This window comes from Enoplosus armatus, chromosome 4, assembly GCF_043641665.1.
Source record: "Enoplosus armatus isolate fEnoArm2 chromosome 4, fEnoArm2.hap1, whole genome shotgun sequence".
Lineage (NCBI taxonomy): Eukaryota > Metazoa > Chordata > Actinopteri > Centrarchiformes > Enoplosidae > Enoplosus > Enoplosus armatus.
In genome coordinates, this window is record NC_092183.1 from 20,473,801 (window position 1) to 20,493,696 (window position 19,896).

Below are 19,896 nucleotides of genomic sequence, written 5' to 3' on the forward strand. Positions count from 1 at the left end.
CCTTCCTCATCATATGTAGCACAGCCACTTAGTACAAACCTTAAGTAAGCTAGCTTTAGCATAACGTTAGTTTGGTAAGAGTTTGGTTTTTACATTACCTTTATTGAAACACGTCCCAGTGGTCTTCAATTATCCCCATTAACCTAGATAATATTTACCGCTCAAATGTTTGCGTTGTTTCGTCTTAAATCCCACTTTGTCAAAAGAGAACTGGAAGTCAACAAAAAACACTGTCACAGTACTATCGCGTGACACACAGCTCCGTCAACAAACTGTCGCACTTGCGTTGCTCCGGAGACGATCGTAAAGTGAAACGTACCCGACGTGCTGTTTAAAGCAAGCGAGCGACAACCTATCCATGTGATTTGGAAGTTTGTTCCGTTTACGCAGACGTTGTACCATCGAGAGAAGGAAGTGGTCGTGCGGTATTTTGTTGATGCTGACTCTGGCATTGACAAACACGTCAGAAGAGGAGGAATATGCTCTGAGTCGGTGTTTTTTTTTTTTTATGACAAAAATTGTGGGAAACTTTGAAATGTGCTAATAGTGTCTATACAGTACGTGCTATCGTCATGTGTGTGTTTCCAGGGGATCATATTGGAGACGGACTTGTAAACATGTTAAGCGTGGGTGCTCTGCCAAGTAATGAGCTAGCAGGCATGGGTTCAGGAAATGTGATAGGAGTCCTGTTAAGCGAGGCTACTAAAACAGTACATAGAGGCCCTGCGTGTGTGTCTGGGTTCCACCAATGTTTACATGTTAACTAGTTAGCTCTTCAGCCTTTAGTGAAGATATGAAATTACTCTTTCTTGCCTGCCTCAGCCCAAAAACTGGGAACCACACTACAGCTGAGAGAATAAGGTAATTTACGTTGTTGCTAAGTGTATTAGCTACAACAGCTGTTGCTAATTATTATTTACCTGGTGAGGCTTCATTAGGTAATAGTAGTGTGGCTAGTTAACTGTTCAGCGGAGCTACCTCAAAATAAAGCTGTTGTTGTGAAACCGCCTACCTAACTGTTCAATGACTGTATTAAATAAGTTATAAGTTGATTTAGGAAGATGAAGCAGGAAGCAGTGTAGAGTAGAACAAAAGGCGTTTGAGATAAAGTTGGTTTTAAGGTTTGTAACTTGGCTTAACTACCCTGTCCTCCTACTCGCCATCCATATTCTATATATTATTCAACCACATTCTTTTACTTTAGGTCCCACATTGAATCAGCAGGACACACTTGTGAGCTCAGAGATGCAGCAGAATTTCAGTCTCCTGCTGAGGTGGCAAACGTGGTATCTGGAAATCCTCCATTTGAGGGTGCACTGGCCATTCATCTGTTCAGAGCAGGCAGACTGTTCTTAGGTAAACAACCTTGCTGTTATGTGATCTAATTACTTATCTCCGTACCATCAGTCATTTGTTTTGTCAACATAATAGTAGACCTACAAGTATACTGCTACCTGTCAAATGTCAGGACCTTTCTGTTTTATGTCTAACCTTTACACCAGACATCCAAGTACCCTTTGGCGTTATCTTTGGCGGTACAGACATAAATGAAGATGTGAAAGTTGAGCAGAAGCGTGTGGTTATGGAGCAGGTGCTACTGAAAGCCAGGTGATGTTGCTGCAAACTACTATTTTTACCCATTTAATTCCAAATAGCTCAGAATTGAGTACATCATTTTTACTCCTTGATTCAACACATCACACGAGACGGTACGCCTTTTCTAAAACGTCTTTGAAAAAGTTTGTGAAAATATGTGCTGTGTTCTTCGCGACTGTCGTTATAATTTAGTCACAATTTGTATTTGCAAATCTTTTATAGTTTTACAAACTCAGAACGAAACTGTTTGGGACCCGTGGGAATAAATGGGATATTACCATAAATTACTGCATAGTTGGCCCATTTAAATGTACTGTAGGGATAGTATCCATCCTTTTGGTGTTGTTACATGACAATTCAAAATATTAAATTGTTGCAAAGCATTTGACTCGGGTATCAATTATTTTATGAGAAAAAAAAAAAGGACTGGATCCCTTCAAGAGCTTCCATGCAGAGTACTGGCGTGAAAGAATAAGGCTGAGCACATGCAAGTCCAGGTTGTGTGTTCCCTCCTCCCCTAGTTTAACGTTGAAAAGTTAAGGTGCACACAGGCTTATCAATATCTTGTCCCATGCCCTGATGCTTGGCCCTGGTGACTCTGTTATCATTATGATGAAAATAGATGGCAGTGCATCCATCAAGTAAATCTAAGGAGATTATTGCCTGCTGGGAGAACTGGGGAGATCCAGGTCTCATGACTTCAGATATCTGAATCCATGCACCTCCCGCTGTTAGTGCCTTCTTTCACAGACCTTGATCCTGAAATTCAGTCACCACTCTGAGCCTGTTGGCCCATTTAATAATGCACGCTCACACACACGCAAATTAATATCTCCCCACTGTTTTTTGCGCTACATTCCCTTTGTTTTCCTCTTTTGTATTCGTGGTGTATTCATCCTTAAATCCTTTGCCTTCAAACCACAAGTGTTTTTTCTGCTCTCACGTACTCAGTCTCAGCCAGGAGACTTTTGTGTTTTACTGTTGTTACCACTGCTTTTTCCAATATTGTTGTCAGAATTGTCATTGCATGTAAAAGGCTAAAACTTACTGTCAGCAATGAAAATTCTTGTTTTACTGAAATGGCGTTCACAGGACTGATAATGAAGTGGTTTCTTTTTTATCAGGTTCGCAGTTGCATTTACTGACAAACTGAAAGAAGAGGCAGAGTTATTTTTGGTATGATTGTATTCTTTTGTATTTGAATAAACCAACTGCAGTAGTTTATATCAAATAAGAATGGATGCTTGATGGTTGCATGTGCAAGTCTGTGTCCAATGTGCCATATGTTTTCTACCAGTCCTACTCTACATTTAAGTTTTGCTAGAAAATATCTGCATGAGTCTAATTGCTGGTTAGTCAGTATGCTTATGACTGCCTGCTAGGCTACACCCCCCACATTAGCAACTAACAAGACTGTGATAAGTGATAAACAAAATATTGGCCCATGTATTACACAACTACCATGAAAAATCAAGTAGTGAGAGCAAAAGTTTTGTGTTTGCATTTTATGGCACATCAACAGACAGCAGGAGCCTGACAGCTTCAATAAATAGAACACAAGGGCTTTTACTATACAAACACAATATCCTGCCCTGTCCCGTAATAGTTTGGCATTAAAACAATATTACCGTGTTTTATTTTCAGATTAGATTCCAGCCGTAGAGCCGTAGATTGAGGCGAGTGGCATGCTTTATCTCTGCCATTTAGTGCTGACAGCAGGCAGACAGGACAGGCACTGAGAGGCATCACCACGCTTTTTATTGTGACAGAAAACACACATAGGGGATGGATCTTGTGTGATAACATCCAGTCAATTTCCTTTCTATTCCCTCTGATTTATTTTGTAGCACCCCATTATCTTAGGAACTGCTTTTCTGACTCTCTTTTAAAGTTTGGATTTTGATTAAATGTGTTTGGAGCACAAAGAGTGTTAATTGGCTGTTTCTATTGTCTGATATAAAGAGAAAGAAGAAGTTAGTAATCAAATATAATTTGTATAAACAAACACTACCGATAATTACTGATTGATTTAAAACACTTTTCTTTGTGTTTTGGTACTTGTTTTAACCAGAATTCTCCAATGTCTTTTCTCTGAAGCTGTCCCAGAGCAGTAAAATCTATGTCCAGCCTCAAGGTAAGGTTGAGTTGAGGATGAGTATCCTCGCCTGATGATGTGCATCCCTGACTCGCCATTGAAGTGTTGCATTAATCAGCTTTGACATTTTTCCCTCCATTATCATGCTGTCTGCAGTACAGAGTTGTATTTGCTCTTGCCATTGGCCAGCGTGCCATGTAGGACAGCCTAAATCACTCTTCCATGTTGCTTCCCACCAGTGGTCTTGTTTGGCAAATAGTGTCCCTTCATAGATTAGAGGAGAGCCCTGGGCCAGCTGCATGGCTGAGCCCAGACCAGTGAAAGCTTATTTTTCATGCTTGTCATCAGATAGTGATCACACTGAAGTGCCTTTTACATGGACCACACAAAATAATGCCTTTAAATTATATAAAATCTATTTTGTTTATTTTACATACAGTTGTATACAGCTTCATACATCTCTGACCTCCTTCACTGTTACGAACCTGCCAGACCCCTCAGGTCTTCAGGTGCTGGTCTACTTACTGTTCCCAGGGTCAGAACAAAGCATGGAGAAGCAACCTTTTGTGTTTGCCAGAGCTTCCTAAAAAAAATCCAGGGCAGCACCAATCTGCACTGTAATACTTTATATTTATATCTCTTTACGTTTTCTTAACATGAATGTATTTTAATGTACTTAACACTTTTCTAATCCTTCTGTGCTGTCTTTTTTTCTTTTTATCTTATCATCCTGTGTGTTTTAATTATAAATTGTTCTACCTTATTGTATTTTTTTATCCTGAAAAACACTTTGATTTACCTCAGTGTATGAAATGTGGTATACAAATAATGTTGCCTTGCCTTACATATGAAGGGTTAATTTCCAAAAACAGATATCAATGTTTTATTTATTTTCCTAAATCATGTTTTTTTTTGTGCACTCCAGGGAATATCAATCAAACTGCTGTCGGGAGGTTCTGATATGATGTCTCCACATTATTTACTTTTCATTAATCATTTATTTTATTGTGCACTCAAGGGAATATCAATCAAACTGGTTTTGGTTTATTCATTTTAAGAATGGCATTTATCTGTTTTTGTAAATACACTCTTCATATATTTTTTTTTTTGATACAAACACTAATCTAGTTCAAGATCAGGAAAGCAATTCTGAATTTACTCATGTATCTATCTAACTAAAAAAAAACTGGTTAAATAGTTTTTGCATAATGGATGATAGCGTTGATGTACAGTATAAGCTTTACCAACAACACTGTGCCTGTGTTTGTTTTAAAGGTATCCAGACAGAAGTGAGTGAGAAATTCTGCTGGACGGAATTCTTGAGGAGCTCAGGTAGTGTTACCGCTTCAGTTCATTCCAGCTATTGTCTAATGTGGGACTTTTTCAGGTTTGTTTATTTATTTCTTTATTTAATTGCCTTCAGTAGAAAATATTTCCCAACAAAAGCTGTTCTGAGGGGGGTCTGTGGATCATCCAGAGTAAACAAATAGAAGTTAGTATTATTATTGCGGTTGGTGTACTGGCCCTTTCATAGCAGGACTGAATCGTACATTTTGCCTTATAGTATTTATCATACTTTGGACATGCTGTGTTTTGGCTTGATATTTTGTGCTCTTTAACTACAACTTTTTTATTGGCAAGTAATTTATGGTCAGGCACTGAGTCAGTCTAAGCATTTAAACTCAGCTGACAGCTTGTGTCTCATTTAATTATTAAGGCTATATCTCAAGCTATAGCAGGGACAGTTGTGTGCACATCCACAAAACCTTAGTGGGACGGGAGCTGGATACAGTGTTGGATGCAATAAAACAGAGAGGTACCTGCACACTGAGACCTAAGCTCCCTTGTAAAATAGGTTTTATTGGTGTAGTTTTGACCAGCTTCACACAGGTGTGTCACATATTTGTAACTGCGATATTGTACATAAAAGCCATATTCTAGCCTACATCCTTCTCTCCTCGCCTCCACTATTAGTCGGAGACAGTGCAGAGCAGGGTGGTGGAGCACCACTGGGAGTATGACGGGGAACACATTCATACACCCCCAACCTGAAAAGTACCAATCAGAAAGCATAAATTTACTCTGTGCTACGTTAGATGCATCAATAAACCATAAACAGCCTGGAGACTTTAAATTGGACTTTGCAAGATGACGTCCATCCCAGGTACATTAGTGCTCATAGAGAGCACGGCTGAGTACAGAGAGGGACAATTGATTAATAGCTCTCCAGCCCAGGGTCATTTGTCACCACGCTTCACAACCGGTGCAAGTAATACTAATTGCCCACAGTCACTTCTCCATTTGTTATACTTGAAATAGGAGTCACTACTATTATGCCTTTGCTCAGGTGTCATGAAAGCACTGTAACCTGACTCACAGATGTTTTTAGAGCTGTAAACATTGTTCCACTTTCTGTATATGTACTGTCTGATTGTTTTAATTTGTCATTTTTCATGGATGCGGGTCAGATGTGTTTAATATCAGTAAGAGAACATTTGCATTTTTCTTGCCACAGCGTTCCCACCACAGTGAGAACAAGGTAACACGTGCTCTGGATTGTGTTTGCATGTAATAAGGACGAGTGAATGCGACCCCAAGGCAGGGAGCTACATTCAAATAGAGTGATAACTGATTCTGCAGTCTATACTCGATTGTTTTGAATGTGCTTTTGTGGGGATAACTGTGCTGAAGTTGTCATAAAGCTGAAAAAGTGTTGTTTAGTTGTCATTTTGTGGTCTTAGCTTTCTATTATCTAAAAGATCAGATGTCCCATGTTGTGTTTTAGTTTTCCTCAACCATAACAACGCAGTCTGACAGAAGTGACTCCTGCTGCAACCTGAATTCTGGTGTGACATTAATTAAGCCTTACTAAACGGCGAACTCTAGGGTTAGAGTTTATTGTATATAGGCTAGCTTAATGAAGGTGTGTGAAGGTTTAGGTGTTGGGAATAAATATATTCTGTGTGGCCCAGTGTTGCAGTGGCACGCTGTAAAAAGACCCCCATAACATAAAAAAGGCAAAGCAACCCACCGCCTACCTGACTGAAGATACACGACTCTACTGTATGTCTGTCTGTGTTATCCTTTAGGTGTCATGTACCTTCCAAAGGCACAGACTTCAGCACTGCGATCCAGAAGCTGTCAGCCCATGAAAGCCACTCTGCGTGTTGTTGTTGGTGGCCCCTGCTGTGTGCCTTGTAGAGGTGGCGTTAAGGGGATACATGAAGGAACAGCACTGTAGAGTGAGCAGCGATGCTTCGAATCACTGAAGGAAGAGGGGAAAACAAGCGTGGGGTCTGTTGTTACCTTGTCCAGTTACTTGGTCCTTGGGGAATAGCATAATTATTAAATACATTACACAGGAAGCTTTCAGTGAAGTCTGTATATGAATTGGTAAATAAAAGCTAAAGGATGAGGCAAGGGTTAGATGTCAGGTCATCTTATAGTGTGGCAACATGATCAAGGAACAGTGTTTGTGCCATAGGGTGGCATGTCATGCTTGAAAATGGCCTCATGTTCCTTGGTGATTATATTACAATGATGAGTTTTCAGACTGTTTGATAAATTTATGGACATTAAAAATAGATCACTGGCATATCTTCTGCTCATGCAAAAACAATGCAATGTGTTTTTCCGGCTGAAGATATTTCAAACGCACATTTCTGAATGCTTGGCTTGCCCCAAAGTGTTAGGTCACAGGCACGATTACTCATGCTCCGCAGTCAACTGTTCTTGTGATCTGTATTGGTTGTTTGTGCCTGTTATTTAAAGAAGGCAAATGTCAAGCCCCCTGTTTCAACGTTTTATGTAATGTATAATTCATTCAGTGGTTTTGATATCTGACGGTCCCGATGTGGACAGAAGGAAACCGACCAAACTTCTTCTGACTTCTCAGATTTGTGACAAGCACCTGCAATTTGGGCACAAACAATTGTTCTCTCTGGAACTCACAAGCTGCTTTAAAACCTGACATATACCTAGAATACACGTAGAATGGTTGATTGTCAAACCTCTTTCAAACTGAGACATAATGCTAATTGGCTTATTATATCTCCCCCGTGTAGCTTTGTTAGTATATGTGATTTTCTGCGTTCTTTTTTTTCGATGGGGTTGTCATGACTGTGTCCACTGTTCCCTGTGTCACCCTGTGCCACTCAGGAGATTAACGGGAGCTGTTCAGATGGATGTGTGCTCCCACACACACACACACACACACACACACACACACACTCTGATTAAAGCATTAGGGGATTGTTCAGAATGCCCTTCTGAAATCAAAGGCAAACGAACAAAAATGAGTTTTGCATAGAACTCACAGAACTGCAAAGAGAGAGAGAGAGAGAGAGAAAAGATTACAGCTGGCACAACAGATGATTTGTACAATTTGTTTTTCTCCCCCCAAGGAAAGATGATTTCTTTTCTTTTTTTTTATTATTTCTTTGAATTTCTTGCTCATTTTGACAGGTCTGTGCTCTGGTATGATTCCAGCTCTCCTCCATTATTTCCCTGCATCTTGTTCTGAGGTAGTGACATGTTTGTTTCCCTTAGCTGATGTGCTTTCTCACCCTAAGAATCAACGCGAGGAAGTTCGATGAAAAGCTTTTTTGACAATCGGCTCCAAGGATCAGGGTCAATGCCCAGACTCCACGCTGTCATTTTAAGATGCTCTTTAATAGCATTAAAAGAGCTGCCTCAGCCTCCTGATCTGGACTTATCTGGCAGCAGGGGATTTCACTCGACTGTCACTGTGCTTTAAGCACGTGCTTGTTTATGTCTGTGGTATTATTTTCCAAATGGTTTGTTTCTCGGTTTGTCACGGACACTTTCAAAACACATTTTGTTATGGGCTTATTTTGTACTTTTGTAATTTTGGTCCTGCACAGCAAACCATTGCTAACAGTACAATCTCAACATTTATAATTTATCCTTTTGGGTCATCGTCAAACATAAACAGTCAGGGATTCGAAATGTATTTTGACACTTCGGTAACTCAAATCTCCTCGTACATGTGCTTGTTTTGGTATAAATGAATGTTCTTCTATTTAGCCAGCAGACATCGACCTTGGAAGTGTTGCCGTCACACCAACCTCACTTTAACTGCCTTCTCAGACGTTGTAAACAACTGGGCATTATGGCTTGGAAGGGAAAGTTCTCCCCAAAATCAAGAACCCATAGATTTCCTCTTATGTGCAGTGCTGTTTATCCATCTAGATTGTTTTGGTGTGAGTTGCCCAGTTTTGGAGATGTCTGCCTTCTCTCGAATATAATGGAACAAAATGGCACTCGGCTTGTGTTGCTCAGAGCGCTGAAAAACTCAACAGCAATGTCTCTTCCCCGAAATCATGACCAGATTACTCAAGATAATGTTAGTAGGTAGTGTTAATAAAAGATCCTTGATTATATTTTTTGAGTTTCTGACTAATCTCTGGATTGATTGCGAAAGTTGGATGATCTGGAAAAAGAGACGATGTAGTGGCTCTGCCTCTCAATCAAAGCAAGGTCAAAATGTTGTTAGGATGATGTTGGTTTAGCTAATTTTAATCTAGGGCTATTGAGTGAGCATCCAAAATCTCTGGCGCTGTAGGTGTGATGCCATATTACACACTGATTAGGCTGCAACCTTCCAATGGTTTCAGCAGACTATTTCCCTGCTGAGTGTTACAACTCTGATCAGAGAATTGTGCGAGCACATTAGTCACTGCTGTCTTATTTTCCTCATGACCTTGGGTGATGTATTGCTTTCATTATCTGCCGATGTACTTGGGATGTTCATTATGCAGTGTTTTGATATTGTGGTGCTGTCTCTCTGTGTGTCTGGCCTCTCTCCAGGTGTAAGCAGCGAGCATGTGGATGAGCTGCGTGTCTTCCTGTTGGTTTGTGGCCTCAGAAGAGTCAAGGACCCCCTCTATCTGGTGGAGGTTTTTTCAGGTATACCATGTAATTTATTATGTTTATACATGTTTTATATATTTACTGCTAATAAAAAAACATAGCCAAGTAACATAGCAAGTAGGCCAGCTGAAAGAGGGGAGGGTGTTTCTTGTTGGCACGTTTTCAGCCTGTTCAACTAAACTTACAAAGCCTTTCTGACTGTATTTCTGTGCAGCCTATAGTAAAGGCAGAGTGCTCATCAATTAGGAATGAGGTTAGATCTCTGCTGTTGAGTTCTAGCCAATTGAAAATTTATGTGAAAGTGCAATGAGATTCTTCTGGCAGCTCAAGTTGGCCCCACAAAGACACTTGTTATCTTGTCGAGTCTTGCCTTTTTATGGTGTTTATTTTTAAGATGGCTATCTTATGTGTCTTCTATGTGTCTAATATGTTCTGTGAGAATTCCCACTGATCAGCAACGTCTTCTTTTTTTGAATCCTCTTTCATAGCACACAGTTATGGTAATAAGACGGCACTAGAGGGCGTCAAATTGTATATTAATGTTTCATCCAGATAGGAGAACTACATGTGTGGCTTTTCACATGACACTTCTTGGGATTGCATTGTACTATCCACATGCTTAAAATTACAAGCATATGGTGCGCTCAGCGATCGCAGCAAGAATGCAAAAAACATGCTGCTGTTGTTTATTCCCCCAAACTGTTTTGTTTTGTGTCTTTCAGAGTGGCATTGTGAGAATCCACTGAATGTGTTGGTCATTATTGGGCCAAAGGTAAGTACACAGTCATTTTACAGTCATACCTGCCATGTGTCTCCCTCTGTACCATGACTCGGTGTACTTTTGAAATCACCTAGAAACCTTCCCTGGAAATTCAGGCATCCTCTAATTGGATGTGGCAGAGATACTGGATTTAGCTGGAATTAACACTGGGAGGAAATGGCAATCTTCTGCAAACAGTGCAAGGGTCAGCAGCGGCAGTCGTGGTCCTGTTTTCTTTTTTGTGACTAGCTGGCTGATATACAGATGCATTGCCTACCCCACATTAGCTCTTTGCCTTTCACTGGTGACCCGTATAGAGCTACCTCATATTAATACATAGGGATGGGCATATATCTGGACATGTGCTGCTATAAATTACAGCCATGGAGGCTATGTGACTTAATGTCAAGCCAGTCAAATAATATAGCCTGCCATGATTTATGATGTTAATTTATCAGCCAGTAAGCCAGAAATCAGAGGAGAGAAACACATTTATGTTAGAATTTCTTTCTGCTTAGTATTGCAGATAGACGTCATATCAACAGCAGCAGCCTCAGTGCTCTTACAACTGTTTCCTCACTCATTGATTTCTCTGCATGTGTGTGTCTTCATCTTCTCTTCCCCCTGACTTCCTTGATATGACTTCAATGCACAGTGTTTTAGTTTGTGCTCTTTCTTTGAAACAGTGGTGTCAGGCAAAAGGTATGTTCTGCTTTAGTTTGCTTAAAAACAACTCAATTAGACATGGCCAGGGGCTTATACACAGTCTTACTGCCGCTTCTTGCTCCGCTATGCTTTGTTGTTGTTTGATGAAATGGTTCAGTGGAAGCAGAGACGTGTGATTCATCTCGACACCCCTGAATCACAGTGGAAGCACGCACGTTTGCTTCTTTTGTTTGTCTGAGAAATGAAAAGCCATGTATTATTTTGATCAACATGTATTTGTATGACCACCAGATCTTTCCCTTGAGAGTTACAGGATTACACTTTTGATTAAGCATAAACATTATTGAACAGATTCAATTAGGTAAACATACAAAACATAAGTTAGAGTGAGACATGCTTTGCTCAGACTGTCATGACGTACTACAAATCCACAGCTACTTCATTCAAGTAATAAGCGCTCTGGCTGCACAGCATCTGTCATCAAGAGGAAAATTCAGGTCAGTTTGTCAGCAGTGACACATCTCACTCCTCCGTAACTTGGCTTAATCAAGCACCACGTTGTGTAGCATATTCTGTGTTATTATTAAATTAAATAAATCTTAAGATTATTCTAAAAACATAATAATAACAGGTGATCTTGGGAAGTTAGCAGGCTTAATATTTGTTATTTAAAAAAAAAAAAAGAGAGAATATGTGGCAAAGGTCAAGACAGCACTGCCATTATGACAAAACAGGAAAGGTATGACAGATGCACTTAGAAGAACGAAAACATTGATATAGTCTTCCGCTGCTGACTGGTCACATCCTTCCCCACCATGGAGCAGCACAGAGTCAGTACAGTGCTTAAATCATTTGTGTTTGTTAATACAGCCTTTATCGTGATCTATCCCCTGCTGGTTTCACAATGTCTGCTAAATCCCAGATTACACCCGGATACAAAAATGTTCTCCGTTTAGATTCTTTGATTTGAATGCACACGTGCTTTACAGCAGACTCCATTTAGAAATTCCATGAGCTATAACATGAAAAAGAAAAAAAAGTAGCAGCTTGCTTGGCAGCATCTTTGACCTAAATTGCTATGCTTTGACTTTTCTGTGGGCAGGCTAATGCACGCAAATCCCACATTGCAATTAATCAGATTGGCCACCCACCCCACCCTGACCCTAATCTCTAAAAATACAGGATTTTCAGAGAATGATTTGCTGAAGATAGAAATTATTAATTTTGCCATTGTTTATTTCATCCTCCCGATTAAGTCATTGCTGGCATCCTTAATGAAAACAGAGGTTTTTCAGATAAAGGGTTTCACTTGTCTTTGTAATGTTTCTGTCTCTCTTAGATTGATCCTGTACTTACTGTTGAAGTGGTAGATGTTGTTGAAAGGTAAGCCTTCTTTTTTGTTCTCTCTTCTTTAGCAGTTTCACATCTCATCAAAGAATTCTGACAGTCTAATTGCCAAGACTTTGCTACTGTGAGAAACTTGAAGTCTGCTTATCCTTCTATTAATCCCATGTGGCACAAGAAACTATCTAGGCAAATGTATTTTACATTTATCTTGACATAATGTGAACAGAATGAAAATCTGAGGGGAGCGCCAAGATCCTCTCTGTTTTTTTAATCTGTCCTCCCACTCTCAAGTCGTGGCTGATCTCTCAGTTTTTCGCCAACGGCCTTCACCACAACAAAGGCTTTTGCAGCAGGAAGCTGCCCTCTCTGGTTAGGACTTTACCTGGACTCTGTGTGCATGTCACACATAGCGCAGTTGTGTTTCCTGCCCTGAGCTTGTCACTGCCCTTTAGCGTCATTCACGCCTCTGTGAGCCCTGAGTCACGCAGAACTGAGCTTTGCCACTGCTTCTGCAGAACAACAGGGGTCTTCTTGGCCCAGGAGAAGAGCCAACAGGAGCTTCATGCTGCCATGAAAAGGTGCTTCGCCGTGGTCAACAGCTCCGTCTCAGAGGGCATGTCAGCAGCCATCTTGGAGGTAAACATCTTCAGGGCTTGTGGATAACTGGACTATAGCATGTCCTGGCTTCAGCAATTCAGCTGCTAAACAAAATTTTATCTTTGTATAGCTCATGCAGTGTGGTGCAGAATCATGTTGTGCTAATGAGAATTTGATTTATCAGAGTATATCCTGAGAATTCGCCACCCAAAGCCCTTGAAAAATTTAAACGATGTGAATATTTACAGGAATCCTTATCTCGATGTTTCTTGCTCAGCTACAATGTTATCTGGCCACTTCAGGGACAAATACCCAAATTAATTGCTTGACTCCAATCTTCCCATTCCCGAGTTAGCAAAACCTGCAAATCCACTTAATCTCCTTTAAACACAGTCGATTAAGACAATCCACAGTAGGCTTAAAGTCTGATTAGTGTGCTAGCATGTTTCACTCAGCAACCTGCTGAAGGTATTAGCTGATACAGATTGTTAATTCTGTAAGTGAACTAAGGCACTGAAGAGCAGAATAACCGAGCTGTACAATTTCCAAGGTGCTTTAGTGCTTGATAGAATGAGTGAGTCTATGGGTGCTTAACGTTTGTCTGTGACATTGTAAATCTCAGCGACTTTCGAGTGTTTAATCTCTCTGCTCCACAGGCCATGGATCTCGGGGTACCCGTGTTGGCCAGGGACATTCCAGGAAATGCAGCCGTAGTGCAGCATGAGTTTAATGGCCTGCTGTACTCGTCTCCTCAGGTATATAATGACAAACACTGATAAACACAGGTCACCACATGTGATTGTGTTGATGGGCTACAGAGAGGATATATTGCATACACACCAAGTGTACATACTGCTAATATGTAGCATTAAAGCACTGTTTCAGGATGGCTGAAGATGTGTATGTCCCCTTCCTGGCAGAGATTTATCTGTAAAAGTCTCATCATTTAAAGTAGGAAAACTTTACATCATTTTGCAAAAACTTTGTACTTTAAATTCTTATCGTTAGTCCAATTTAAGCAGGTAAAATATAATAGAAGGAGTTGACGTATCCTCAGCTGCTTAGATTAGAATCAAAAAGTGCAGCCTTCAGGGACAGAGAAAAGATACCACATTACCACACAGTGATGCAACACAGAGCAGCACGCAGGAAAGTGCAAAGTGGGGAGCTCCCATGAGAACCATTCAGTCTGATATTTAATGAGGTTTGATGCAAAAGGAGAATAACATAGGTTAAGGCCAATTGGCAGAGGGCTTGGTGCTGTCAAGACACCATGCTCTAGCGTGATGTTGTTGTAACGGAGGAGATAAGTCCTCTGCAGTGGGAGCCGGGCGGTATGTCACGTGTGCTCAGCTGAGCTGCCAGGAGGAAGCTCTCACAGATGGTTGCATCGACTTGGGCTGGATAAACCATGACCTCAGCCAGGACTGATGGGCAGCGAGTGCTAGTCTTTCAGCCAAAACTTTTCCTTGCCGTGGATCACACTCAAGACTTGTTTTGCTTGCTTTAAAATCCTCTCTCATTTTTGATTGACTGTGTTTCTGGTTCTTTAAGCCTTCAAAGTAATTACATGAGGAGTATAGGTATCAAGAAATGTGTCAAAAGAAACAAACACACAAGCACTTGAAAGCTTTAAAGGGAAAAATGGCACTTCCTGCCTGGCTCTGTAATTTGCACTAACAGTGAAGTGATTATAAGCACGCTGCTCATAAGTTGAGCTTTAATCCTGTTGCTGAGGATTTATAGCTCTCATATGGTCATACAGAAGAGCTGTTTCCTACCAAGAGCCTCTCCAGACATAATCACATCACTCCAGTGAAGTGAAGTATAGTGAATTGGCCTGCTGACTGGCAGTGGCTAAAACTTTGTGCGCCCGTTGGCTCTTTGCTGCAGTAAATGTTGGCTGCCATGTTGCAGGAACACTTTTAGGCACTTTCACTTCATTTTGTTGGAGAATTTCCTCAGTCTGCTGGGCCAACAGATGAGCAACGAGGATTCAGGATGCTGTGTGGATACAACGCATCTCAGTCAAAGCTCAGCCATGGCACCATCATTTTATATCCTCATCTTCCTCTCCCCATGTCCCTGTGACAGCCGGTGTAGCATCTAGCTGTAGCCGGCACTTTGTTTTTCCTTTTCTTCGTAAGCAAATGAGAGGTGGCAGCTATTAGGATAGACTGAAAAGGTCTATTAGACAGCCTATTTGGATCTGGAGCCACAAATATCTCCATCCTTTGGCAATGTACAGACATTTTCGAAGTATTTACTAATCAGTGCACAGGCTTTTATCTGAGTTCTGTTCTGGTGCCTTGGATTATCTTTTATGTTTTAAAAAAAAACATATCTTCAGGCAACTTCAATGGCAAGCTTTAAGTGGCAGTTGGCAGTAAATGAGACTTGTTTTGCCTTTATCCTTGCCAGGAATTTGTGCATCAATCTCAGAGGCTGTCGTCAGATCATGGGCTGAGAGAGAGAGTGGCAAGGAATGGAAAACTCTACGTGGAAGAGCATCACGGCCTGAAACAGGAGAGAGAAACCTACCAGCGGCTGGTGGACACTCTGCTCTGAGCACAAGGTCACAGCATTCAGCCCCACTCTGAATACTTTCTCAGGAACTTCAGCGACAGAGAACAAGGCATTACACTGGTGTATTTACCTTGCATAGATATAATTATCACAGGTGTCTTTATTCACAGTCTTTTAAGAAATCAGGCTACAAAGATGTCTGTACAAAATAATTCCATTTTATCTGCACTGCCAGATGGAAATTATGCTGCAGAGCACTTTGAACCAAAGATCTAGAGTAGAAATTGTTGTTTGTCTTGGTTGATATATTTTATGAATTTGCAATGGATGATGGACTGTTATTTATGGTTTAGTATAAATATAGAAAAACATGGGTTCTCTGTTTATTCATTCTACTTAATAAAAGAGATGAACAGCTCCACTGTTTGTTTTTGACTGGTTGGTGATCTGAAAATGTATGATGGTTGTAAAATTCTAATTCCCTCTATTAAGACAAAAATAGCTGTTTGTCATACTTAACACAATTTTGAAAATGCCATTACATCTTGATTTTCCCTCACAGCAGTGCAGGATCAGCTTATCTACTCTCTAAAAAACTGTTCCAATATTTCTTTTCTTTCCAGTGTGTATGCTACCACATCCATTTTTAATAAAGTGCAATGGTTGGGTTGCACACATTCAAGGGCCCAGCAAAAAGTCAATTTGTTTAAAGGGCAGAGGGGCACAAAAGGTTCTTGTAATTTGCTGTTACAAAGGTTGATTTTGGCAACACATTGGGGCATGGGCTGGTTAGAAAAATGTGAATGTTCTCTCAAGTTTTTGATGCAACTGTAAATCTAGACAAACAGTAGCTGACCTGCATACTGTTACCAGAGTTCATTTGCCTCTTAAAAAAATAAATGGTAGGTTCTTAACATAGAAAATCAGGTGAAAGGTAATATTCAAGATCATAGTGTTTTAATGAAAATAAAATTCAAATGAAAATTAGATCAACTCAAATTAACAAACAAATAGGTCTTGGATATTGCATAATACAAAACACCCATTTAGTTAGTATTATGTTTAATCAAAGCCACATTTTTGGTGAAACCCATATCTGTCAGACTGAGTTCTGTATTATAACTGGTAATCAATATATTGTATTTGTTATTTGGGATACTGTTTCAGTGTGACTTTGTACTGTATATACCAGCATGTGAGTGAAAAAATTTAGAGAAGTAGATATTCACATGCAGCATTAACATTTGGTGGCTTTAAACATTGTGTAAGAGTCCATCTGGTCAATCGCCTGAAACATTACCATACGCATCCACACTTCCATATTAACAATAATATACAGTACATGTACATGTAAAAGGCCTTGATAGGTAATGAAATGTAGGGGAGGGTAATTCCAAAATCACATATTCTAGACAGTTATTGAAGTTTAACAAAGGCATTGAGGTGATCAAAGCCACATCTACTGTACATGTGAGGTCTGATCAGGTTCTGTATTATAACTGGTCCCCAGGCTCTGTAATGGCCACTGGTTCCTCCTCACAACTGTCCTGCTTCCCAACCCAGTGGATGCCATGGCCGTTCTCCCTGGGCGGGAGATGTGGCGAATGCTGGCGCTCCAGAGTGGAGAAGGTGGTGAACTGGACTCTCTTTCTCTTGCTGGTGGGCGAGTGGAGGGACTCGGTGTGCATAGGTTTGCTCCTGAGGGAGCCCACGCAGCTGAGGGGAGAGTTTGTAACAGAGGCCAGGCAACTGGGCCTTCTGGACAGAGAGGCAGTCTTATCAGGCCCAATGTCTATGACGGTGGTTGTAGTCTGGGAGTCTTGTTGGACAGGACTGCCTGGCACGCTCATCACCAGCTCAGCATCTGTGCCGAGCCATACCCAGTCATGCCTGTGCCCTGTTGGCTCCTGGCCATGAGAGGGAGGCTTCTTGTGCCTGAATTTAACAACATATGAGATACAATTGACCAAAAAGACCAGGATAGCCAGGCAAAAGACACCCAACAGAGCATACATGCCAATCTCCAAGTCTGTGAGAGGCCTGTTGACCAACATTTCTTCACCACCATTTTCTACCTCCACTGTCTCCTGCCCAGGTACCTTCACCTTGGTGGGGAAGTTGTTATAGTTTACCAGGTTCCCAGGGGCCTTCACAGTGCTAGTAAAGCTAACACTGCTCATATCCTCCACTATCATATTGTCTGAGCCATATGCTTTGCTGCTGTCACTGGGGCTGCTCATCATGCTGATATTGATCACGCTGGTAGGACTGCTGGGGTTTCCTGAATTGCTGGTCTTACCCACTCCTCCAAGGCTGCCGCTGGTCATGAAGGTTCGCTCTGTAGATTTGATTGCGGTTGTGACCTTCTGTATGGCACTGTCCTCTCTATCTGAGGTTGAGCTGCGTGGTGGAAGATCCTGGGACTGCTTCCTCTCGCTGTCTACCTCTTCCCCGTCGTTCCCGTAGTCACTGCTGTTGTCCTTGCTGCCAACAGTGCTGCTATCGATGCTGCTGGTATTGCCGTCTGGGCGCCGGCTGTTCACCTGAAACTTAACCTTGAGGCTGCCGTTGCCCACAGCCACAGTGCTTTTGCGTTTGGACTTCTGGCAGGCCTCACAGATGGACATCTCTACTCTGACCAGAACTCCCTCGCCCTCACCTTCTGCTACCACAGTCGGAGGCGTGCCCTGCACTGACACCACCCCCTGATCCAGAGATGTCACTGTCAACCGGTAGTAAGCAGGATCATAAATGTCGAGAGGCGTCTGGTTGCCATCACTGAATTGCACCCAGGCACTGATCAAAGATTTCTGAAAGAACAGAAAATAGAGAGAAATTGTATCAGTGTTTTTATTCTACAATTCATAGTAGACTCATAGCTCATAGCAAAATCACAGCTGTTACCTGTTTGGGGCTCTGCAGAACCTCCTGCGTGGTTGTGGTAGCCAGGATGGCCCTATTGCTTCCAGGACTGAGCTGTAAAGTCATGGAGAGGCCTGTAACCAGCTGGATTCCCAAATCTGTGATGGTCACTTTGTCATCCACGACTTTGATAGTTGTCTTAGCCAAGATTGCGTCAGACAGTGGAGAAAACACCTGTCACAGAACAATATCAGATGCAGTCAATTTTTTAGGGTGCCTCAGACTGTCTCTCAGTTCAGTTCAGCAGGTTTAAAGTAAAGCTTGTGCACTCATAAAACTTCAATCCAACTTTTGTCTACTCAAAGAGTGAACTACCCCATCCAGGGTATGACTAGCTGCTTCTTGTTGTGCCGTTGGTCACCGGCTGTGCGGGCCAAGGTTAATCCAAGCAGTAGTTAAGGGTATTACCTGGATGTTGGTGGTCCCGAGGTCTCGCCCTGACAGCACCCTTCCTGCCTGCAGCCTTGCAACTCGAGGGTCCTCCACCTTCATGAAGTATCGAACAAGCCTTGTGACATCCACTTGCCAATCAGAGCCCAGGAAATAGGCCTTCGGATCCCGAGGATCCGCCTGCTCTGCCACAAAGTGAGTTAGCACCCGCACCAGGGCGTGCTGAAACTGCAGCATGCAGCCCTTCCCCTTCCTGTCGTCTTCTTCACTGTTCCAGCCAGCTCTGGGACATGAGCACAAAAACACACGTGCAGGTCACACCTGTCACACGGCAAATGCTTTGACCTGCTACACTTCAATCACTCAACCCTGTCTCTTTGCTTGATTGGATCACATTGAGATATTGCAGTACATTATGTAATGGAATCAAACCCTAAACCCTTGGAGAGATATGATTTGGATTTCTATGGTCCAAAGGATGCTTCTAGAAATCCCATCTGGAATTCAAATAAGGGGCTAAACAAAGGTTTGTTTTATTTGTGTGTCCCACCTTTTTGAGGTTAGTATGGGTACCCTCCAGCTTTTGATCTGGCTCAGCTCTGTGTCTGACACCTCGATCTGGAGGGGGAGTCGGGGCATCCACACGTTCAGCTCGAGCTGAGCGCTTAGGTAGCTGTAGGTGAAGTTCACCATCATCTTCACTTTGCCCTTCGTCTCTTTGCCGTTCACGAAAACATAGTCGCACCTGTCCGACACCTGGATTGGAGGAAACAATATATAAAAGGGGACAATCCATCAGAACATTAATATCTTATCATTTTAATTTCCCTGATAATATCAAAGAGTCTGTAAGTGCGCTTGTGTAAACAATCTATATCAAACTCAGAGTGAGACTGTTGTCACTGAAGGAGATGTTAGTCATCTAACCAATGACAAAAAATAATCAAATATTCTCATAAAAGTCACTATTTTAACAAATAGGCAATTCCTACAACAACAAATGGCCTTGTGGCAGTTTTGCACTGCATGTGTTACCATAGTAATGTCAGCTGGCTGTAATAAACTACTGCGATGATCACCGGTCCGAAGCGTTGGGAAGAGGCAG

The 19,896-nt window shown here is 41.6% G+C and overlaps 2 protein-coding genes across 4 annotated transcripts in view; one reads left to right on the forward strand and one right to left on the reverse strand.

Annotated features, from left to right (window-relative positions):
* Window positions 1-664: 664 nt before the first annotated feature.
* glt1d1 (glycosyltransferase 1 domain containing 1) lies at window positions 665-15,900 on the forward strand. 3 transcript variants are annotated; one of them, XM_070904473.1, is made up of 13 exons: window positions 665-861; window positions 1,205-1,356; window positions 1,503-1,608; window positions 2,721-2,772; window positions 3,694-3,730; window positions 4,967-5,023; window positions 9,521-9,619; window positions 10,306-10,366; window positions 10,999-11,005; window positions 12,349-12,392; window positions 12,872-12,992; window positions 13,610-13,708; window positions 15,375-15,900. In XM_070904473.1, the coding sequence occupies exons 1-13, from the start codon at window positions 794-796 to the stop codon at window positions 15,519-15,521; spliced, it is 1,050 nt and encodes a 349-aa protein (XP_070760574.1). In that variant the 5' UTR covers window positions 665-793; the 3' UTR covers window positions 15,522-15,900. The 3 variants fall into 3 exon arrangements, with proteins under 3 accessions (XP_070760574.1, XP_070760572.1, XP_070760573.1); XM_070904471.1 differs by lacking the exon at window positions 10,999-11,005 and adding an exon at window positions 11,444-11,506 and having other exon boundaries at window positions 10,306-10,355; window positions 12,809-12,992; XM_070904472.1 differs by lacking the exon at window positions 10,999-11,005 and having other exon boundaries at window positions 10,306-10,355.
* Window positions 15,901-16,972: 1,072 nt separating this feature from the next.
* The window catches only part of LOC139284120 (transmembrane protein 132D), a 28,596-nt gene continuing 25,672 nt past the window's right edge, over window positions 16,973-19,896 (reverse strand). Inside the window, exons 6-9 of the mRNA XM_070904295.1 lie at window positions 19,342-19,547; window positions 18,810-19,074; window positions 18,384-18,575; window positions 16,973-18,289 (exon numbers count right to left, since the gene is read on the reverse strand). Coding sequence (XP_070760396.1) covers window positions 16,973-18,289; window positions 18,384-18,575; window positions 18,810-19,074; window positions 19,342-19,547 — 1,980 coding nt within the window. The remainder of the gene's footprint in view (window positions 18,290-18,383; window positions 18,576-18,809; window positions 19,075-19,341; window positions 19,548-19,896) is intronic.